General features: G+C 37.7%; 1 protein-coding gene across 1 annotated transcript in view; it reads left to right on the top strand.

Moving 5' to 3' along the window:
• The window catches only part of CA10 (carbonic anhydrase 10 (inactive)), a 1,015,669-nt gene that overhangs the window by 391,046 nt on the left and 599,529 nt on the right, over nucleotides 1–25,094 (top strand). The window contains exon 3 of the mRNA XM_055432763.2: nucleotides 1,221–1,363. Coding sequence (XP_055288738.1) covers nucleotides 1,221–1,363 — 143 coding nt within the window. The remainder of the gene's footprint in view (nucleotides 1–1,220; nucleotides 1,364–25,094) is intronic.

The following is a 25,094-nucleotide window of genomic DNA, read 5'->3' as shown; positions in this document are numbered from 1 at the left end:
CATCACTGATATAAAATTAGTAGGCCAACTACACATTTTGCTGACTTTCCTAGAGTAAAATAGGACTGGAAATAGGACATAAATTTCTTTAATAGATTCTTTAATGTGACACTGAAGATAAGTGGGTGTTTCCTTTTAGATATTTCCGTTCAGCACTCAATTCCATCTTTTTATGTTTATCAATGAACACATTTTTCAGTTGTTGTTACATTAAGTCAAATTGCCAAGCTGGTGTTTGGCATTGATTGCATGCATACATGCTCAGTTGCGGCTTATTCTCCAGTCTACTCCCTCCATGGGATCCTCCAGGCAAGAATGCTGGAATGGGTTGCCATCTCCGCCTCCAGGGGATCTTCCTCATCCGGGAGTTGAACCTGAGTCCCTGCATTGGCAAGTGAATTCTTTACCAATGAGCTACCTGGGAAGCCCCCTGATGTTGATTGGGGGGGTTCATAAAATAATTCACTCCCTCAGTTTGGTATTGAAAACATATAGGATAATACCATGTATATGTTGAATGCTACTTTCTAGGACAAGGTTGATTCCTATATCATTCCTGTCAAACAAAGAAGCAAAGTATCAGCTGCTGCTGCTGCTGCTAAGTCACTTCAGTTGTGTCCGACTCTGTGTGACCCCATAGACGGAAGCCCACCAGGCTCCCCCGTCCCTGGGATTCTCCCGGCAAGAACACTGGAGTGGGTTTCCATTTCCTTCTCCAATGTGTGAAAGTGAAAATTGAAAGTGAAGTCGTTCAGTCGTGTCCGACCCTTAGCGACCCCACAGACTGCAGCCTACCAGGCTCCTCCATCCATGGGATTTTCTAGACAATAGTACTGGAGTGGCTTGCCATTGCCTTCTCCAAGTATCAGCTAGGAGTTGCTAAATATTTAGTGCACCTCATTATGAACAGATGATGTAGCTGGTCTCTGCCATCTTCTTATTAAGGTATTAATATTGACTGTACCCTTCAAAAAGGCCACAGGATAAGTGGGTCTGAAATAAGAACCTCTGATCTTAAGACATCATGAAGGTAAGATTTAGAGAAGGTAACTGAGATTCAGGCCAGGAAACTGCCATGATGACACCCAAAGATGTCTATGGGTGGGAAACATTGTATGGTTCTCTGATTTTATGACTTTTGTGTCATAGTTCTTATTACATTGTTTCTCCATCCTTCCACCCAGCTTGATTCTTTTTTTTTTTTTTTTTCCTGTTTCTAGTTCCTTCTTTCTGGGGATTGGTGAACTCAGCTTGGAATCTTTGTTCTGTGGGGAAACGACAGTCGCCAGTCAACATAGAGACTAGTCATATGATCTTTGATCCCTTTCTGACACCCCTTCGCATCAACACTGGGGGCAGGAAGGTAAGTAGCCATGTTGCTTCCATTGTGAAGTTGAGAATAGGGAAAATGCTGATTCTGAAAGCCAAACTTCTAGTCCTTGATCTCTGTGACAATTCTGTCTTTCTACCCAGGAGTAATATCAGAGACTTCAAGTCTATTGCTAACAAATATGTCTGAATCATGCTTTTTCTCTCTACCCATTCAATTTCCATGCTTCTGATTACTTCTTTTACTCCCTGGATGTTTCCTGAGGTCCTATCCCTTGGAAGCCCATGAAGGAAGATCAGAAAACAGTGTTTGCTGCCCCTAAATATCATGCTGGGAAATTCTTCCTCTTAGAAACCTTTTTACTGGGGCTTCTTTTAACCTCAACAAAGTGAAAATCTTTTTATCAAAAGTAAAATCAGACAGACATTTATAATCCTGTAAGGAAAAGAGACCAATAATCACCTTAGATGGTTTATGAGAAAATCAATAATTAACCTTACTAGGGCTTCCTGGCTAAGAAGCCTAGCTCCTGCATAGAAATGCTGACCCATTCTCACACCAACATCCCCCCTTTCCTCCCACAACCCCACCCCCATGATAAGCTCCTCCTTAGTTTCTAGAAGAGAATAATGTCCATAGGGTCTTCTCATCACAGGAATCTAGCATTTCTTTTGTTACCTTTTACTGTTGAGTAGTTTGTTGAAGGTGAAAAAAAAAGATACAGAAAATTGTGTTTGAAGGTGACTTAGCTATTTTGAACTCAAGAGAAATGGAAAATCATTTATGTGCAAGAAACTGTGGTTAAAATTATGGATAACTTTTGCTATTGCTAGTAACTGATTTTCCAGGGTTTGGGCTCCTTGGTGTCTGATTTCTACACCGCTTATGCAATTGGTTCACTTTGATTACCACAAGTTTGTAAGCAATATTTTTGCTTTTTTTTTTCCTCTTGTCATATAGTTTTCACACATACACAGAAAAGTCAAATGGTCCATCAAAATGCTGTTAGCAACTTTGATTCAGGTTACAAGGAAAGTTTTAAAAGATCTTCTTGTGATTGATACTATTTAGCTAAGTAGTGTTTGTGTGCTGTTTTAAATATGACTTAGGAAACATTTTTATAAAAAGGTCCTATAAAAAGGACATTATAAAAATATTCGTGTAGTTTATTGTTCTGATTCTGTAAAAAACTAACCTGCCTTAATTATTCTTCCATTTGCAGTTTTTGCAAACCCTAAGGGGAACTTGAACTGGTTGCAATATATACCTTTTTCTAAAGAGTTGATCATTCAAGTCATCATAACCATGTATAGGTTCCCTGACCAGTATATTTAAAAAGGCAAATTTGAATATTAGATCATTATTTCTTTCTTGAAGAGGGTGATTGAGGGAATAACTATACCCCAGGCAAAGTGAAAATTTTTAAAGAGTAACCATACACACACACAAAGTAGACAGAAGGTTGGTACCTGAGTTCAAGAGATTACCTGAAAGATGGCCAGAACTGCTGAAGCACAGAGACTGAAGAGGAGTTAATGAGGAGATAAGCACAGAAGAGTAATGTGAGATGAGACCCTGATGCCATGTTAAAGAAATGGATTTTTTCATTAGGATATGCAAGGATTTAAAGCATTATTGGATAGATGGTACATAGGGAGTGGAATGGAATAGGAATTAAGCTAACACAAATAGTGAATACGTAAGTTTCGTTTTTCATCATTCCATCTTAGAGGAAAACCTTACTGAGAAATAAATTTAAAAACAAAACAAAATTAAGACAACTTCTCTCTAAAATTTATTGGAAAAAAAGAGAATGATAGATAGCTGGAGTTAAAAATCATTCAAAAATTATGTTGCTTTTTAGAGTTTTTTGTTATTATGTGATTTGTGTGCCTGATCCAAGTCAACTTTTAAATGAATTGGAGTTTTGAATTTTTGAAATATTTACTTTTGATGGTGTTAATTTTATATCTGGCATGATTTGTGTTGTCAGCTGTTAGAAGAGCTGAGAACTGTCTGATGATATCCTTTGCATTTGTGAAAGGTAAAAAATAAAATATCGATGGTAGTTTGATAAACTAATTGGTAATAAAATACCTAAACTTGACAGACAATAGTTAAATCATGCTTGCAATCGTTTAAGAGATGCTACTTACTGAATTGGGGTTTATTTTGGAAGTGAAGATTCAAATCAGTGGCTCTGAATTTAGTTTTTCCTCAAAGAAACGTGTATCTAGCTCAACAGGTGTAAAAACCTCCCTGGAAGATTGGGAGGTTTTGTAGAATTTGGGAAAGATGCCACATTTTGAAGTCTAAGATCAGCTGGGTATCAACATGCAAAATCCATCCCAGTCATCATGTGTATTATTTCACACTTTTATCCATGAGCATGATTCTTGCTCATGTTTAAATGAACCAGGTTTACAAAGCCATGAAACCACTTTGATGCAGGACCTGACTGTGTTACTATGTTTGTTTGAACATATTTGACCTGGCATAAGGCTCGGATGATAAATTACAGGTTTTATTTGTTTATTTTTCTACTTTTTGTTTTCTTTTGTTTTTTATTAGGGCTGAAATTCAATGTGAACACAAAGGAATGTGTTGACACAAAGAGTAATGCAAAGAGTAATAATAGATGAAAGAATAATAATAGATGAACGAATAATAATAGATGAAAATCAAAGTATTATCATGCCTTGATATAATAAAAGGTATTTATCATATGTGAAATATGATTTATTTTACCTTTCAAGTTGCTTATTTACAATAGTAGTTTTTAAGCAATGGCACTTTTTATTCCAGTTGTTTATATCTGACACATAGGACTCTTATGGACAAAATCCAAAATAAGCATACTTTCAAACAATACTCACATATGGTTGCATTGCATATGCATATAAGAATCCTAATTTTGGGATAAATGTTGCCAAGATGGAGGAATAGGAAGACCCTGAGCTTACCTCCTCCCATGGGCACACCAAAATTATAATTACAGAGCGACTATCAATAGGAACATAAAGACTAGCTGAAAGATTTTCCTAAACTGAAGATATAAAGAAAGAGCTGCAATGAAATGGGTATGAGGAGTGGAGACATAATACAGTCAAGGCCCATACTCCTTTCTAGGCAACCCATTAACAGGAGAACAATAACAAATGCAGAGCTTTTCTCAAAGGAGAAAGAGGCCCAAGCCCCACATTAAGCTCACCAACTAAGGTGTCCTGTACCAAGAAGATGAGCTCCCAGAATGTCTGGCTGTGAAGGTCAACAGAGTAGTTGGCCCTGACACAATAGAAAGTCCCACACAGAGGGCACTCTTAGAGCATTTAGCTCTGCTGACCAGAAGAGAATGTGTTCATAGGCTTCATAGAATATCTCCTACATGAGTCCACTTCTCCAAAATCAGGTAAAGTAACCAAATTATCTAACAATAGAAATAAATACAGAAAATAGGCAAAATTAGAAAATAGAAATATGTACCAAAAAGGAAACAAGACAAAATCTCAGGAAAAATGTTAACAAAATGGAGATAAGCAGTCCACAGCCATTGAGATACTCAGTGAACTCAGGAGAAGAAAGGAAGAACACAGTGAGAAATGTAACAGAATTAGAAAATACAAAGAACCAAATGGAACTGAAATTTACTTTAAAAATACAATTTAGAAAAGATTAAATTTAAAAATCAATTTAAATTTAAAAATACAGAGGAAGGAATCACATTAGATTAAATGATACAGAGGAATGGAAAAGTTAACTGGAAAAGAGCAGTGGGAATCACCCTAACTGAACAAAAAAAGATTTTTAAAAATTTATAAAATTAAAATAGTTTAAGATACCTTTGAAACAACATCAAGCACTCTAGTATTCTAGTGGGCCCCCTATACCAGTGGATCTCAAGACCACTAGTATAGGGGACTGAAGGAGAAGAGAGAGAGAAAGGGTCAGAGAACTTATTTGAAGACATAATAGCTGAAAACTTCCCTAACCTGTGAAAGGAAACAGATTCAGGTCCAAGTAGCAAAGGCGTTTCAAAGAAGATAAAATGAAAGAGGACCACACTAAGACACTGTAATTAAAATAGCAAAATATAGAGATAAAGAGAGAATATTAAAAGTAACAAGATAAAAGCAACTAGATACATACAAGGGACTTCTCGTAAGTCTATCAACTGACTTTTGAGCAGAAACAGTGTAGGCCAGAAGGGAGTGTCACAATATACTCAAAGTGATGAGAGGAAAAACCTACAAATGAGAATATTCTACCCAGAAAGACTATTATTCAAATTTGAAGATGACAGAAAGAGTTTTAGAGACAAGAAAAACAAAAAAGAGCTCAGCACTACTGTCTTTACGAGATATGTCAGAGGGACTTACCTAAGCAGAAAAGATGACAACTAAAAATATGAACATTGTAAAAGGAAAAATCTCATTTGCAAAGGAAAATATACTATAAAGAAAAGAAATCAACCATTTATAAAACTAGCTATTTTTGTTGTTTTTCAGTCACTCAATCATGTCCGACTCTTTGTGACCCCATGGACTGCAGCACACTAGGCATCCCTGTCTTCATCTACCAGAGCTTGCTCAAACTCAAGTCCATTGAGTCAGTGATATGATCCAACCATTTCAGCCTCTGTTGTCCCCTTCTTCTCGTGCCTTCAAACTTTCCAAGCATAAGGGCCTTTTGGAAGAAATTGGCTCTACACATCAGATAACCAAAATTTGGAGCTTCGGCATCAGGCCTTCCAGGGAATGTTCAGGTCTGATTTCCTTTAAGACTGACTGGTTTGATCTCCTTGCAGTCCAAGGGACTCTAGAGTCTTCTCCAACACCACATTTCTAAAGCATCATGTATTATTTTGCACTCAGACTTTATGGTTAAACTTTCACATCCATACATGACTACTGGAAAAAACATAGCATTGACTAGATGGATGTTTGTCGGTGAAGTAATCTTTCTATTTTTTAATATGCTGCCTAGATTGGTCATAGCTTTTCTTCCAAGGAGCAAACTTCTTTTAATTTCATGGTTGCAGTCACCGTCTCCAGTGACTTTTGAGCCAAGAAAATAAAGTCTGTCACTATTTCCAATGTTTTCCCATCTATTTGTCATAAAGTGATGGCACTGGTTGCAATGATCTTAGTTTTTTTAATGTTGAGTTTTAACCCAGCTTTTTCACTCTCCTCTTTCACTTTCATCAAGAGGCTTTTGAGTTCCTCTTCACTTTCTGCCATAAGGGTAGTGTCATCTGCATATCTGAGGTTAATGATATTTCTCCTGGCAATCTTGATTTGAATTTGTTCTTCATCCAGCCAAGCATTTCACTTCATGTACTTCTGCATAGGAATTAAGTAAGCAGGGTGACAATATATAGCCTGACATACTCCATTCCCGATTTGGAACCAGTCTGTTGTTCCATGTCCAGTTCTAACTGTTGCTTCTTGACCTAAATACAGGTTTCACATGAGGCAATTAAAGCTGTCTGGTATTTCCAACTTTTTAATAATTTTTCACTGTTTGTTGTGATCCACATAGTCAAAGGCTTTAGCATAGTCAATGAAACAAATGTAGATGGTTTTCTGGAATTCTCTTGCTTTTTCTGTGATCCAGTGGATGTTGGCAATCTGATCTCTGGTTCCTCTGCCTTTTCAAAATCCAGCTTGAACATCTGGAAATTCTCTGTTCACATACTTTTGAAGCCTAGTTGGGGAACTTTGAGCATTACTTTGCTAGCATGTGAAATGAGTGCAATTTTGTAGTAGTTTCAACATTCTTTGCCATTGCATTTCTTTGGAATTGGAATGAAAACTGAACTTTTATAGTCCTATGGCCACTGCTCAATTTTTCAAACTTGCTAGCATATTGTGTGCAGCACTTTAACAGCATCACCTTTCAGGATTTGAAATAGCTCAGCTGAAATTCCATCTCCTCCACTACTTTTGTTCATTGTGATGCTTCCTAAAGCCCACTTGACTTCATATGTCAAGATGACTCACTCTAGGTGAGTGATCACACTATCATGGTTATCTGAGTCATTAAGATGTTTTTTGTATAATTCTTCTGTGTGCCTCCCACCTCTTCTTAATATCTTCTGATTCTTTTAAGTCCATACAGTTTCTTTTCTTTCTTGTGCACATCTTTGCATGAAATGTTCCATTGGTGTCTCTGATTTTCTTGAATAGGACTCTAGTCTTTCCGATTTTTTTGTTTTCCTGTATTTCTTTGCATTTTTCACAAAGGAAGGCCTTCTTATCTCTCCTTGCCATTCTTTGAAACTCTGGATTCTTTGGAATTCAGGTAGGTATATATCTTTCATTTATTCCTTTGCTTTTCACATCTTTTCTTTTCTCAGCTAATTTTAAGTCCTCCTCAGACAATCATTTTGCTTTTTTGCATTTTTTTTTCCTTGGGGATGTTTTGATCACTGCCTCCTGCACAATGTTACATACCTCCATCCATAATTCTTCAGGCACTCTGTCTGTCAGATCTAATCCCTTGAATCTATGTGTCACTTCCATTGTGTAATCGTAAGGGATTTGATTTAGGTCATACCTGAATGGCCTAGTGGTGTTCCCTACTTTCTTCAATTTATATCTCAATATTGCAAGAAAGAGTTCATGTTCTGAGACACAGTCAGCTCCCAGTCTTATTTTTTCTGTCTGTATAGAGCCTCTACATCTCTGGTTGCAAGGAATATAATCGATCTGATTTTGGTATTGACCATCTGGTGATATCTAATTGTAGACTTCTCTTTTGTGTTGCTGGAAGTGTATGCTTGCAATGACTAGGTGTTCTCTTGCCAAAACTGTTAGCCTTTGCCCTGCTTCATTTTGTACTCTAAGGCCAAAGTTGCCTGTTACTTCATGTATCTCTTGACTTCCTACTTTTTCATTCCAGTCCTCTATGATGAAATGCACACTTTATTTTTTTTTTTTTGGTGTTACTTCTAGAAATTAGTAGGAAAGTTAAAAGGCAAAAGTAGTAAATGTATCTATATCCATAATAAATAAGAAATACACAAACCAGAAAGCTATAAAATATGAAGTAAAAAAAAAATTAAGTATGGGGGATAAAAAAGGAAGGTTATTACAGTGCATTTGAATTGAAGAACTCATCATCTTAAAATAATCCTATATTGCTATATAAAAAGCTCATGGTACCCACAAACCAAAAATTGATAGCATACACACACACACACACACACAATAAAGGAATCCAAGCATAGTGCTAAATATTGTCATCAAATCTCAAGAGAAGAGATCAAAAGAAGAAAGGAACAAATAAGAACCACAAAAGACAATCTCAAAATTTTTAAAAAATGGTGATGCTTGCAGGCTTAACAATAATTACCTTAAAGTTAAATGCACTAAATATTTCAATCAGAAATTGTAAAGGTAAACAGATAAAAAGCAAGTCACGTATATTTTCTGCCTGCAAGACACCTACCTCAGATCTAAAGACACACACAAACTAAAAATGAGGAATGGAAAAAGGTATTCTGTGCAAATGAAAAGGAAAGAAAAGCAGGCATGATTATAGTTCCATTCAGAGAAAATAGAGTTTGAAACAAAGACTGTAACTGGAGACAAACAAGAACATTATATAATGATCAAGACTTAAATCAAAGAAGAAGATATAACAATTTTCTAAAATAAATAGAAGCTCCTAACATAAATAGGAGCACATAAATACATAAGCCAAAAATATATATATTTAAATGAAGAAATTGACAGTAACTCAATGATAATAGGAGATTGTAATATCCCACTTACATAAATGGACAGATCATCCAGAAGGAAAATCAGTAACACTGGTCATAAATAATATGTTGTACAAGATAGTATTAAAAGTTATGTATAGAACATTTCATCTGGAAGTAGCATGATACACATTATTTTCAAACTCATATGGAACATTATTGAGAATAGATCATATGTTAGGCCACAAAGCAAACAACAACAACAACAACACAACTTGAGTTTTAAATCACATCAAGAATAATTTCTGACCACAAGAGTTCGAGACTACAGATCAACTAAAAGGGGAAGAAAAAACTGCAAAAGTCATAAACACAAGGAGTCTAAACAATATGATACTAAACAACTAACTGGTTACTGAAAAAAGTCAAAAGGAAATGTAAAAAAAAAAAAAAAATGAAGACATATAAAGATAGAAATACACAGTCCAGAATCTATGAGACCCAACTAAAGCAGTTCTAAGAGGGAAGTTTATAGTGATGAAGCCTTCTTCAGGAAGTAAACAAATAAAACCATCAAATAAACAGTCCATCTATACATCTAATGGGACTAGAAAAAGAAGAAAAAACACCAAGGTAGTAGAAGGAAAGAGATAACAAAGATCAGAGCAGAAATAAAATAGAGAAAAGCAGTAGTTTTCTTTGAAAAGAAGCAAAACTGATAAACTTTAGCAAGAATTATCAAAAAAGAGAGATGAACCAAAGTAATAAAATAAAAAATAAAAGAGGGGAAGTCAAACTAACACCACAGAAATACAAAGATGTGGTTTTGATTTGCATTTCTCTGATTATGAGTGATGTTGAGCATCTTTTCATGTGTTTCTTAGCCATCTGTATGTCTTCTTTGGAGAAATGTGAATGCTCGGGGTTTGTGTACTGGGATGAACCAGAGGGATGGGATGGGGAGGGAGGTTGGAGGGGAGTTCAAGATGGGGAACACATGTACACCCGGGGAAGATTCATGTCAATGTATTGCAAAATCAATACAGTAATGTAAATTAGCCTCCAATTAAAATAAATATATATTTTTTTAAAGCATAGGTTTTAGCTCTTCTTTAAATGTTCAGGAGAATTAGCTTGTGAAGTCATCTGGTTTATTTGAAATTTTTAAATCACAGTTTCAATTTTAGTACTTGTTATCCTTCTGTTCATATTTAATAATTCTTCCTTTTTTAGTCTTGAAAGGTTTTACATTTCTAACAATTTGATCATTTCTTCTAGACTGTCCATTTTATTGGTATATAATTGCTGGTAGTAGTCACTTAAGACCTTTTGTATTTCTCAGGCATTAATTGTAACATCGTTTTCATTTCCAAGTCTATTGATTTGAGTCTTCTCCCTTTTTTTCTTGATGAATTTGGTTAAACGTTTATCGGTTTTATTTATCTCCTCAGAGAACCAGCTTTTAGTTTCCATGATCTCTGCTATTATTTTTCTCTATTTCATTTATTTCTTCTCTGTTATTTACAATTTCTTTTCTTTTACTAACCCTGGATTTTGCTTGTTCTTAATTTCTCTAGTTGCTTTAGGTATAAGTTTAGGCTGTTTCTTTGAGATTTTTCTTATTTCCCCAGTTAAGGTTGTATTTCTATAAACTTCCCTCTTGATGCTTATTTTGTTGTGTTCCATAGGTTTCAATGTCATGTTTTCATTTTTATTTGTCTCTAGGTATTTTTTAATTTCCTCTTAGATTTATTTTTGGTGCTCCATTGGTTGTTTAGGAACATATTTTTTATTTTTGACAGTTTTTTTAAAGTGTATTTCTAATCTCACAATACTGTGGTTGAAAAAGATGATTGGTATAATTTAAATTTTATTAAATTTATTGAAATTTGTGTAGTGGCCAGCATGTTGGTCTATCCTGCAGGATCTTCCATGTGCACTTGAATAGAACATATATATTCTTCTGCTTTCAGATGGAATGCTCTGTACATACAAATTAAGTCTCTCTGGTCTAATGTGCCACTTAAGGCCTTTGTTTCCTTATTGATTTTCTGTCTGGATGGTCTTTCCATTGACATAAGTGGAGTGTTAAAGTTTCCCATCATTGTGTTACTGTAAATTTCTTCTTTTATGGCTAGTAGGATTTGCCTTATATATTGATGTGCTTCTATGTCGTATGCATGTATATTTATAATAGTTATACCTTCATCTTGGGTTGATCCCTGGATCATTATGTAGTTTTCTTCTTTGCCTATTGTAATAGTCTTTATTTTAAACCCAATCTGTCTGATATGAGTCCTGTTATTCCACCTTTCTTATATTTCCATTTGCATGGAATAACTTCTTATATCACCTCACTTTCAGTATGTATGTGTCCCTAGATCTGAAGTGGGTTTCTTGTAGATTTTCCGTTTCTGTTCTGTTCTTACTTTCTGTTTCTGTTCAACGGTCTATGACTTTCGGTTGGAACACTGAATGCATTTACATTTAATGTGATATATATATATATATATGTTTTAAGTTGCTGGTATCTTAATTTCAAATGCATTTCCAATGTCCAGTATTTGTACTCTCCTAATGACGCTTACTCATTGGAAGGAAAGTTATGATCAACCTAGATAGCATATTAAAAAGCAGAGACATTACTTTGCCAACAGAGGTCTGTCTAGTCAAGACTATGGTTTTTCCAGTGGTCATATATGGATGTGAGAGTTGGGCTGTGAAGAAAGCTGATCACCAAAGAATTGATGCTTTTGAACTGTGGTGCTGGAGTAGACTCTTGAGAGTCCCTTGGACTACAAGGAGATCCAACCAGTCCATTCTAAAGGAGATCAGTCCTGGGTGTTCATTGGAAGGACTGATGCTAAAGCTGAAACTCCAATACTTTGGCCACCTCATGCGAAGAGTTGACTCATTGGAAAAGACTCTGATGCTGGGAGGGATTGGGGGCAGGAGGAGAAGGGGACGACAGAGAATGAGATGGCTACATGGCATCACTGACTCAATGGAGATGAGTTTGAGTGAACTCCGGGAGTTGGTGATGGACAGGGAGGCCTGGAGTGCTGTGATTCATGGGGTCGCAATGAGTCAGACACGACTGAGGGACTGAACTGAACTGAATAATTACTGGTTTTGATATCATATTTGTGTGTGGATGATTTCTTACCTTTATTATATGTTTGCCTTTACTGATGAGCTTTCCCATTCATAATTTCTTTTGTTCGTTGTTTTGACGTTTTCTGAACAAATGAACTTTTAGCAATTGTTGTAAACCCGATTTGATGATGCTGAATTCTCTTATCTTTTGCTTGTCTGTGTACTGCAAGGAGATCCAACAAGTCCATTCTAAAGGAGATCAGTCCTGGGTGTTCATTGGAAGGACTGATGCTACAGCTGAAACTGCAATACTTTGGCCACCTCATGCGACAGTTGACTCACTGGAAAAGAGTCTGATGTTGGGAAAGGTTGGGGGTGGGAGGAGAATGGAACGACAGAGAATGAGATGGCTGGATGGCATCACCAACTCTGTGGACATGAGTTTGAGTGAACTCCGGGAGTTGATGATGGACAGGGAGGCCTGGCGTGCTGTGATTCATGGGATCGCGGAGAGTCGGACATGACTGAGCGACTGAACTGAACTGAACTGAACTGAAAGCTTTTGATTTCTTCATCAAATCTGAATGAGTGTCTTGCTATAGACCATTCTTGGTTGTAGATTTTCCCCTATCATCACTGTAAATATATTGTGCCACTCCCTTCTTGCCTACAGGTTTCTGCTAAAAAATCAGCTGTTAACCATATGGGGATTCCATTGTATGGTACGTGCTGATTTTTGCTTGTTGCTTTTAATATTTTATCTTTGTCTTGAATTTTTGTCAATTTGATTAATATGTGTTTTGGTGTCCTCCTTAGGTTTATCCTGTATGGGATTTTGTGAGCTTTATGGACTTGAATGAGTGTTTTTATTTTTTTCCCCATGTTAGGGAAGTTGATGGCTGTTATCTTTTCCATTATTTTCCCCTAGCTCTTTTTCTCTGTCTTCATTTTCTGGAAACCCTATAGTGGAAATGTTGGTACATTTAAGATTTTTCCAGAGGTTCCTGAGATGGTACTCATTTATTTTTTCATTTTGTTTCATTTATTCTGTTCCACAGTAATGATTTCCATCATTCTTTCTACTCATTATTCATTCTTCTGTATGTTTTAGTCTATTATTGATACATTCTATAGTGTTTTGCATTTCCTTTTTGTTTTTTAATCTCCATTTGTTTGGTTTTTCACTTGGTTGTTCTTCTGGTGGAATACATTTCTTCTAGTTGCCCTTCGTGTGGAATACATTTCTCTCACATCTCATTTTATCTAACTTTCTGTGTTTTTAGCCTCTTTTTCTCAGGCTACAAGTGTATACTTGTTGATTCTGGTGTCTTCCCCTTGCTGAGTGAGGTTGATCCAGGGGTTTATGCAGGCTTACTGGCAGGGGGGACTGGGCATGCCCAGTGGAGTGGAGCTGGGTCTTATCCTCTTGTGGGCAGGGCTGTATCAATGGGTGTATTTAGAAACATCTGTTTGCTCAGGATGACTTTGTGCAGTTTTTCTGCTGAAAAGTGGAGCTGTATTTTCACCCTGTTGATTATTTGGCCTGAGTTCTCCCAGCACAGCAAGCTTCAGGCTGTAGGGTATGCCCAGGTCTTGGGTGCCAAAATTACAAACTCCAGGAGAGTTCACACTGATGAATATCCCCTCGGGCATTCACCACCAGGTATCTTTCCCCATCAGTGAGCGACATTCAACCTCCACCTCCCCAAGAGAATCACCAAGACCATAGGTAGATCTGGCACAATTTCTTATGACATCACTGCTTTGCATTGAGTCCCAGTGCATGTGAAACCTTGTGTGTGAAGTTTAAGAGTGGAATCTCTATTCCCCAGTCCTTTGCAGCTCCTTCACTCCCTGCTCATCTTCAAAGTCAAATTATACAGGGACTTCTCCTCCTGATATAAGACTCCCAGACATGGATGCCTGACATGGGACTCAGAACTCTCACTTCTTGTGGAAGAATATTTCTGATAAAAGTTATTTTCCAGTAAATGACTATATTGCAGAAGTGCTTCTCTTACCATCTCATTTTGGCTGCTTTTTTATTTTGGATGTAGCAGATCTTTTTGATAGGATCCTTTCTTTTGTTGATGGTCATTTAGCAGTTGTGATTTTGGTGCTTTTATGAGAGGAAATGAGACTACTCTTTTACTCCATCATCTGATCTTTCTAATCTCCTTGAAGGCTTCTTCATACAAGCGAAACTTCTGCAAAAGAAGACACCTCATCCTGTTTGAAAAAGTGGCCTAATTAGCAATAGCATCATCAGGAAACCAGAAGAAAGAGTGGAAGACACAGAGGGATAGCATTCATTTTTATCGGGTCACGAAATTGAATTTTTTAACCAGGCTTTATGGGGATGATAGCATGGAACATCAAGCAGAAGGATCTTTTAAATATTAGATATTCTGAGTCCAGTTGTGTGAAAAATGAAAGACCTACATGTATTTCATTGTGGATTCTATTCCAAAAAATGTTCTTGCAAGGAACGAAGCCACCTGAAACTGTAGAAAAAGCTCAAGCATCAAATAAGACCCTTGTCCTTGGAATCCACTTCCAACCTAGAAACTCTTTGATTTTATATGAATAGTTGTTAGACAGGACACAAAGAATATATTTCTTTGAAGCTGACCCCGAAATGCTGATCTAACTAGGGTTTAAACCCTCTAGTTTAAATGAAATCTCCCTTTAAAGCTCTAGCATTGGTTTGGAAGAAACTTGCATTCTTCTCTTCTTATCCTCTATCAAAATTATTCCTCTAAATTTTGAATGCAGGAGTCTTTCTCCTCTAAGATATTTTTTCTCTGAGTAGCTAGAATGGAGAATTCAGGATAAAACAAATGAAAGGATTTTGATTAATGGTTTAAAAATGAGGCCAAAATAATTATGCTTATGTGCAGAGCTTTTGGCAAGCAGTGATAGGTTTCAGACCATAGTATTGAAAAGTGATAAAAGTTAAGCCAAATGAGAAAGGCAAAATTGCTGCATTCTAAGCTGGAAAACAGGTTCAGAGTAAAGGTGTTCTGTTGTTGGTACCATGTTCTGGTACACAGATGTCTAGCTTAGATCTGGGCTGAGGATTACTGCACATTGTCTTGACATCTCCCAGTAAGTAAATCAATGCAGAGTGTTTAGGCAAGTCTCCCAAAGAAACACCTGGATACTGGCTTTAGTTTTTTATAAATATATCTAGATCTCCTTCTTTACTATTCTGGTGAGGTTTTGTTTTGTGTTTTTTTTTTTTTAAATAGACTTTCCTTTCTTCTCCTGCTCTTGTTCTTTTGCTCTCTTTCTCTCTACTCATCTCCCTCATTCTTCTCCATTTCTTATTCTTTCTTGCTCTCTTATCCTTTCTTGCCCTCTCCAATTTTCTTTCTCCTCTTCACCTTTTCCTGAACCCCTGTCCTCCCCTTCCTTTCTTCCCTCCTTTCTCTTCCTGAGTACATTTGACTAAGGAACCTGTGCCTCTCTCTTCTGCATCAAAGTGGAATAGGTTTTCCTCATTCATACATTTTAGAGGCATTGAAATTGTATGATTTTGGTGCCAATACATAAATGAGACAAAACTCTAGTTATCTGAGAACGAATTACAACTTTTATAAAAGGATGCGGGGAGAATTAACTGCAGGTGTTTAATGAAATTTAGGCAGATGAATTTCTAGAAGGAAATTTTTCCTTCAGTAATCTCAAAAGTTAAGTATCTGTTAGATGAAATTTTTTGGTTATGTGATTCCACAGATAATAAAAATGAACTAGATTAAAACTGAAACTCTAGGAAAAAAATATGATTTGAGGAGTTTCAGCATCATAAACAATCGAACGTTTGAGCAATTATCAGACTTTAATTTTTCTTATGAAAATTTACTGTGATATATTTGCAACTTTATTAATGTTACATGAAAGATTAAGAATAACTAAATAACAAAGTATTTTACAATTTAACTGTTCTTTTAAAAATAGACAATAAAGCATATGATTCACATACACTGCTTGCAACTCAGTTTTCTTCCCATCCATCTAAATATGAGGCAGAAGAAGGGCAAAAGGGGGGAGATGACCTAATTTTTGCAGATTTCTTACCAGATAGCCTTATCTCTCAAGCATTTGAGAACAAGTGTTTTCATCACAATCAAGAATATAAAACTGACAGAGCAACTGGGCGACTTAGAAACAGTCACGCACACATCAAAATTCTGAATTTTGATGTTAAGAATCTGGTTATCAGTTGTGTTTTCTTGAAGAATGTTCTAAAACTGGGCAGCCTACTTCTCATAAGACCGATCATTTTGCTGGATAATTCAGCAAAGCTCTCCCTACATGAACATTAGACTTTGAATCCTGTTTAAGGACTATCACAACCTAGAAAACTTTGGTCTGAATATAGAAACAAAATGCATTTTCTTATCACTTCAGAAAAAAAAAAAAGTATATTCTGTTTGAAGGATTTAAGAAAAATGCTAATTTTCTTCTAAGTTCTGTTTTTCTAACACAAAAGAACTAGATTAAAACTGAAAGTATAGAATAAAAAGTATGATTTGGGGAGTTTCATCATCATTAACTGCAGATGGTGAATGCAGCCATGAAATTAAAAAGCACTTGCTCCTTGGAAGAAAAGGTAAGGCCAAACTAGACAACCTATTAAAAAGCAGAGACAGTACTTTGCCGACAAAGGTCCTTCTAGTCAAACTGGTTTTTCCAGTAGTCAGGTGTGGATGCTAGAGTTGGACTATAAAGAAAGCGGAGTGCCAAAGAATTGATGCTTTTGAACTGTGGTGCTGGAGAAGACTATTGAGAGTCCCCTGGACTGCTAAGAGATCCAAGCTGTCAATCCTAGAGGAAATCAGTCCTGAACGTTAATTGGAATAGCTGGTGCTGAATATGAAACGCCAATAATTTGGCCACCTGATGCAAATAACTGATTCATTGGAAAAGACCCTCATGCTGGGAAAGAGTAAAGGCAGGAGGAGAAGGGGACGACAGAGGATGAGATGGTTGGATTGCATCACTGACTTGATGAACATGAGTTTGAGCTTATTCTCGGAGTTGGTGATGGACAGGGAGGTCTGGTGTGTTACGATTCATGGGGTCGCAAAGAGTCGGAAACGACTGAGAGACTGAACTGAACTGCACATCATAAACAATTGAACATTTGAGCAACTATCAGACACTTTTTATGAAAATTTATTGTGATTCATGGGGTCGCAAAATGTTGGACACAACTGAGAGACTGAACTGAACTGAACTCATTGTGATATAGTTTCAAATTTATTAATGTTGCATGAATGATTAAGAATAACTAAATAACCAATTCATTTATTTTCAATATCTCATCAGTCAGTTCAGTTGCTCAGTTAAGTTCAATTTAGTAATGTGTTTCATTTTGCACCCACTTAAAGTGCTGAACAGATTCTTTTCCTATTTTTTCTTCCGATCTTCATCAGATGTGATATTTAATATGACATCTAGTCAGATATGGCCCTTATCCCTGAAACACCCATTCTATGACCATAAACAAACCATAGTATATATGATCTCATTTTTACCAATAAGTGAACACATACACACTCACAGTTTGTTGTATCATACTGAATGCAATCCTATCAAACTAGCAGCATCTCACCTGCCTGAAAATATTTTCTCTCATCTTTAATACACAAATACGCTTCACATCACAACACAAGCTACAGAGATTTTTTTTTGTAGTTTGAATTTTTCTTTAAAATATTCAGAAAATATTCATTTTTTAATTGAAAGTTACTTTTGTTTCAATTTTTAGACAATTATTTTTACTAATTTTTCAATATAAGAAAAAGACATTCCATGTGCTATGATGAAGAGAGGGGATATTATGGACAACACATCGCTGCTTAGTGCTCCTTTGTTAGGTAGGATTGAATGTAGAAATCAGCTTAGAGTTCAATGACTCCTAAATTATTTTTTCTGAGCTGGAGAAACTCTGATATAATAAGATTTTAGCAAAATTATTATTCAGAATAAGTGTTGGATCACCTTTTTGTATTCTGATGTTCTCCAAGGACAGTTTTAGAGCCTGAGATAGAGATTCTCATGCAAATGATTTGCAAAGGAAGTATTTTCAAGTGAAAGATGCAATGGAATGGGGGAAGCAGGACAAGGGAAGAAATTCAGCAAAGATATGGGTCCAACAAGAATCCAACTGGAGCCTGATACCACAGGGTGTTCTTGAGCATGAATTCCATCACAATGCTGTCTGTCTCCTACCTATCCCTGGGGCTAAGGAGGCAGCCTAAACTGAATCCAACCTCCCTGGAATCCGCAGGCAAGACAGCTTTTCACAGTGCTGGGCTTGAGAAACAGCTTTACATTAATTTTCAAGATCCAATCTTGTGCATCTCTTCCCTCATTTGCACTCAGTGACTTAAAGTTGATAACTTGAAATCCACTGTGGTAGGAATGTTTATACTACAGAAATCTGGACATGCTACATACCAGGATCTTGGTTTATCAGTCGGGAAAGCTGGTTGATAAACACTTATTCAGTTCAGTTCAGTTGCTCAGTAGTGTCCGACACTTTGCGACTCCATGAATCACAGTACGCCAGGCCTCCCTGTCCATCATCAACTCCCGGAGTTCACTTGAACTCATGTCCATTGAGTCGGTGATGCCATCCAGCCATCTCATTCTCTGTCGTCCCCGTCTCCTCCCGCCCCCAATTCTTCCTAGCATAAGACTATTTTCCAGTGAGTCAACTCGACGCATGAGGTGGCCAAAATATTGGAGTTTCAGCTTCAGCATCAGTCCTTCCAATGAACACCCAGGATTGATCTCCTTTAGAATGGACTGGTTGGATCTCCTTGCAGTCCAAGGGACTCTCAAAGGTCTTCTCCAGCACCACAGTTCAAAAGCATCAATTCTTCGGCGATCAGCTTTCTTCACAGTCCAGCTCTTACATCCCTACATGACCACGGGAAAAACCATAGCCTTGACTAGACGGACCTTGGTTGGCAAAGTAATGTCTCTGCTTTTTAGTATGCTATCTAGGTTGGTCATAACTTTCCTTCCAAGGAGTAAGCGTGTTTTAATTTCCTGGCTGCAATCAGCATCTGCAGTGATTTTGGAGCCCCCAAAATTAAAGTCTGACACTGTTTCCACTGTATTACTATTCTTACAGAGCAGCAGCAACTCCTCGGAGGAGAGAATGTTGGGATTGCAACCAACATTCAAAGAAGTTGGGAGGCCTGTCCACTGACCTAGAAAAGGAGGTTGGGGTGAATTGACAACAGCATATATTATGACTAGTGTTTTAAAACAAGTCTTTAATACAAATATCCATATTGGAAACATTTTCAGTGACTGTCATGGTCTGTAGTGAGGGTTGGAAAATAATTTCTAGACGTGAGGCAGAATGAAAAGACAACAAAGTTTATTAGCACAGGAGACACTTTTAGAAGAGTTGGTCAGCTCAAGGGAGAACCAAACCCTTTGCTGTCTGTGTGCTTAGTCATGTCCAGCTCTTTGCAACCCCATCGACTGTAGCCTGCCAGGCTCCTCTGTCCATTGGAATTCTCCAGGCAAAAATACTGCAGTGGGTTGCCATGCCCTCTTCCAGGGGATCTGCCCAACCCAGGGATCGAATCCAGATCTCCCACATTGCAGGTGGATTCTTTGCCATCTGTGTCACCAAAGAAGCCCTAGCAGTCAATTTTTGGCTGCTAGACCAATTTTATAGCCTCAAAACAGAGAAAATTCCTACTATAATGGTGGCATTAGGTGATTGGTTAGGATGCTGTAGGGTGGGTGAGTGAAATTGCTCAGTTGTATCTAACTCTTTGTGACCCTATGGGCTATAGCCAACCAGGCTCCTCCATTCATGGGATTTTCCAGGCAAGAATATTTTTGTAAGTGGGTTGTCATTTCCATCTCCAGGGCACCTTCCAGACCTGTGAATTCAGGTCTCCCACATTGAGGGCAGACTTTTTATCATCTGAGCCACCAGGGAATCCCTTAGGGTGGGTAATAGAGTAGCATTTTATTTAATATGGGGTCAGGAAACTGGCTGGTTTAGATCCGGAAGCTCATGGTAATAATTGCTATGGGGAATTCCAGAGATTTTTGTCCTGTGATTTTTTGTCACAGGACAAGAGATTTTTGTCAGTTCCAGAGATTTTTGTTCTGTGACCTTGGTGTAAGGATTCACAGCTGTGACATTGGTATAGGGCTCCACAGTGACCATCTTATGCCCTCTTGAAACGTCATTCAAACTGAGCTGCCTGTGCCCTGTTTCCTGCCCTTCCCAAACACAGTTGCCATTAACTGGGGAATGGATTGGAAGCATGGAATTAATTATGTGAACTCTGACTTTCCATACAGTCATCTAAATCCCTGTCTTAATACATCATCTGTATTTGCTTGCCTCCTACATGGCTATATTCCTCCTAATCACATTTTTGCACATTAAGCTTGGAATATAGATGTGCCTCAATCTTTGGAGATCACAAAGCAATTCACTCAACTTATTTTCCAGTTTTAGCCACCATTATTCCAGAACAAGAGATGTCCTAGGTTATTTCACAAAACCAGTCCCATACCCTCTAGTGATACCATGTTTCTAGCAAAGAAATAGAGGAAAACAATAGAATGGAAAAGACTAAAGATCTCGTCAAGAAAATTAGATCTACCAAGGGAACATTTCATGCAAAGATGGGCACAGTAAAGAACAGAAAATGTATGAACCTAACAGAAGCAGAAAATAGTAACAAGAAGTGGCAAGAATGGACAAAAGAACTGTAAAAAATTTCTCAATAACACAGATAACAACCATGGTGTGATCCTCACCTAGAACCAGATATCCTGGAATGTGAAGTCAAGTGGTCCTTAGGAAGCATCACTACGAACAAAACTAGTGGAGGTGATGGAATTCCAGGTGTGCTATTTCAAGTCCTAAAAGATGATGCTGTGCAAGTGCTGCACTCAATATACCAGCAAAATTGGAAAACTCAGTAGTGGCCACAGGACTGGAAAAGATCAGTTTTCATTCTCATCCCAAAGAAAGGCAATGCCAAAGAATGTTCCAACTACCACACAATTGCATTCATCTCATATGCTAGCAAAGTAATGCTCAAAATTCTCCCAGCCAGGCTTCAACAGTACATGTGCTGTGAATTTCCAGATGTTCAAGGTAGATTTAGAAAAGGCAGAGGAACCAGGGAGCAAATTGCTAACATCTGTTGGATCATCGAAAAAAGCAAGATAATTCCAAAAAAAAATCTACATCTGCTTCATTGACTCGCTAAAGCCTTTGACTTTGTGGATCACAACAACCTGCGGGAAATTCTTCAAGAGATGGGAATACCAGACCACCCAACCTGCCGCCTGAGAAATCTGTATGCAGGTCAAGAAACAACAGAACCGGACATGAAACAACAGACTGGTTCAAAATTACAAAAGGAATACATCAAGGCTGTATATTGTCACCCTGCTTATTTAACTTACATGAAGAATACATGTTGTGAAATGCCAGGCTGGATGAAGCACAAGATTGAATTAAGATTGCCAGGAGAAATATCAATAACCTTAGATATGCAGATGGCACCACCCTTATGGCAGAAAGTGAAGAGGAATAAAACAACCTCTTGATGAAACTGAAAGAGGAGGGTAAAAAAGCTGTCTTAAAACTCACCATTCAAAAAGCAAAGATCATGGCGTCCAGTCCCATCATTCCATGGAAAAGATGGGAAAACAAAAGAAATGGTGACAGACTTCATTTTCTTGTGCTCCAAAATCACTCTAGATGATGACATGACTGATACCATGAAATTAAAAGACACTTGCTCCTTGGAAGAAAGGCTATGACCAACCTAGACAGCATACTAAAATCAGAGATATTACTTTGCTGACAAAACCATACATGGTTTTTCCAGTAGCCATGTATGTATGTGAGAGTTGGGCCATTAAGAAAGCTGAGCACTGAAGAATGATGCTTTTGAACTGTGGTGTCGGAGAAGACAGTTGAGAGTTCCTTGGACAGCAAGGAAATCAAGCCAGTCAATCCTAAAGAAATCAGTCCTGAATATTCATTGGAAGGACTGATGCTGAAGCTGAACCTTCAATACTTTGGCCATCTGATGTGAAGAACTGACTCATTGGAAAAGACGCTGATGCTGGGAAAGACTGAAGACTGAAGGAGAAGGGGTTGACAGTGAATGAGGTGGTTGATGACATCACCGACTGGATGGACATGAGTTTGAGCATTCTCTGGGAGTTGGTGATGGACACCGAAGCCTGATATGCTTCAGTCCATGGGGTTGCAAAGAGTCGGATACCACTGAGCTACTGAACTGAAATTATATCTCTAGCAACACTGCAGGCATTGCATACAACACTTTAAACCCATATCGGAAGCAAGCTGGAAAGTCCAACAGAAAGATAGAGGGAGAAACTTATAGGCTTTTCCAAGTAAGAGATTATTAACATTTTTTAACACTTTTCCTTTTAATGATTATTTCAATTTCTGAATCCAAAAGGTAAGATTAAAAAAAAAATCTAAATTGGAGTGAGAAAATAGCCTTGTGCTAGGCAGTTTTGAGACCACACTGTTCAATCAGTTCAAAGTATTACTATCATTTTTCTCGAGTGTAATATATGATAACTGCCAAGCTTTCCTTTTGTGATTGCAAAGTGGACAGATACTAGAGTGAGCCATATTTCAGCACTGCAGAGATATGAAAAATGGCCTGCTGAAAATGTCCCAGAAGGAATGAATAAGACATCAGTGTCATCTGTATACTGTTTGGTGATGAATTTCTAAAAAGTTTAATGGTATAGTGCTATGATATATCGGAGAAGGCAATGGCAAGCCACTCCAGTACTATTGCCTAGAAAATCCCCTGGATGGAGGAGCCTGGTAGGCTGCAGTCCGTGGGGTCGCTAAGGGTCGGACACAACTGAGCGACTTCGCTTTCACACATTGGAGAAGGAAATGGCAACCCACTCCAGTGTTCTTGCCTGGAGAATCCCAGGGATGGGGGAGCCTGGTGGGCTTCCGTCTATGGGGTCACACAGAGTCGGACACGACTGAAGTGACGCAGCAGCAGCAGCAGCTATGATATATAGGGGATTCCTGAAAGATAATAACTGTACATTATCCACTTAGAAGACTGTAAAGGGTGAAAGTAATTAAGCCCAGATAATATATAAATATGTGACTTTGCTAACATATTCAAACCATTTTGTGCATTCTATATTGCTACCCCTTATGAGTAGAAATAAAATTTAACAGAACTGCCATATGATCCAGTAATCACACTCCTGGGCATACACACTGAGGAAACCAGAACTGAAAGAGACACTTGTAGTCCAATGTTCATTGCAGCACTGTTTATAATAGCCAGGACATGGAAGGAACCTAGATGTCCATCTGCAGATAAATGGATAAGAAAGCTTTGGTACATATACACAATGGAGTATTGCTCAGTCATTAAAAAGAATGCATTTGAATCAGTTCTAATGAGGTGGATGAAACTAGAGCCTATGATACAGAGTGAACTGAGCCAGAAATAAAAACACCAATAAAGTATACTAACGCATATATATGGAATTTAGAAAGATGGTAACCTTAACCCTGTATACGAGACTGCAAAAGAGACATAGGTATATAGAACAGTCTTTGGGACTCTGTGGGAGAGGGTGAAGGTGGGATGATTGGGGAGAACGGCATTGTAGCATGTATATTATCATAAGTGACCAGTCCAGGTTCGACACATGATACAGGATGCTTGGGGCTGGTGCACGGGGATGACCTGGAGGGAGTATATGGGGAAGAGGGAGGTGGGAGGGGGGTTCAAGAAAGGGAACACATGTACACCTGGGGTGGGTGGATTCATGTCAACGTATGGCAAAACCCACCAATATATTAATGTAAGGTAATTTGCCTCCAATAAAACAAATTAAAAAAAAAAAACAGAATTGTGAAAAATCAACATCAGACATTCCACAACACTTATTATTACATATTTAGTAAAGCGTTTAATTTGCCTTTTCATAGACTGGGGTCTATATAGCAGAAAGGGAAAGTGTATGTGTTAATTACCTTTCAGCGTGAATTAACAGCAGTCAGAGTCCTTTGATCCATATTCAAGAGGGAGCAACAAAATCTCTTTGGATGAACATATTGTGCTTGTCAGTTACTATGTGGTATGGGATTTCACCCAAGGAGGAGGCACAGGATCTTAAATAAGAGTGACATTTTTCAACATACAGTCTGGGTTCTTTTGGCCCACTAATATTTATGGCCATGGTTTACAGCTACTGGTTAGTAGCCAAGTGCATGGCAAAAAGAAAGCACCTAATAAATGTTTATTGAATGAAATGATAGATGAGTGAGAAAAAAAAAAAAAAAAAAGGCCCCCAGATCCTGGAATTACAAATAGATGGAAAAGAGAAAGGGAATAAATATATTCAGTAACTCCCACATCTATCTATCTATCTATCTATATGTATATGAAATGAAATGAAAGTCACTCAGTGGTGTCCGACTCTTTGTGACTCCATGGATAGTCCATGGAATTCTTCAGGCCAGAATACTGGAGTGGGTAGCCTTTCCCTTCTCCAGGGGATCTTCCCAACCCAGGAATCGAACCCAGGTCTCCCGCATTGCAGGCAGATTCTTTACCAGCTGAGCCACAAGGGAAATATATATAGTGTTTAATTCCCTGAACAACTTGAAATGGTTAGTTTTACAGACCAGGGAATTGAAATCTACATTTGTTACATAGTTTACCTAGCGTCAGGAGGACAACAAGAAAAAGAGCTGAGTTTCAACCTTTAGGTTGTCTGAGTCCAACACTGTGTTCCTTTCCAGAATGTTGCACTAAAAAGCTAAAGACAAAGGGGAACATTTTCCGTTTATATTAAGGATTTAGGAAGAAGAAGGCATAGGATTAGAAGAACACTGACCTTCAGCCAGTTTCCTTCTCTTTTTCATAATTT

This window comes from Moschus berezovskii, chromosome 20, assembly GCF_049115385.1.
Source record: "Moschus berezovskii isolate FMDL1 chromosome 20, NW_MosBer_1.0, whole genome shotgun sequence".
Classification (NCBI taxonomy): Eukaryota; Metazoa; Chordata; class Mammalia; order Artiodactyla; family Moschidae; genus Moschus; species Moschus berezovskii.
Note: the sequence above shows the minus strand (reverse complement) of the source record. Positions and strands in the feature narration are given on the sequence as shown.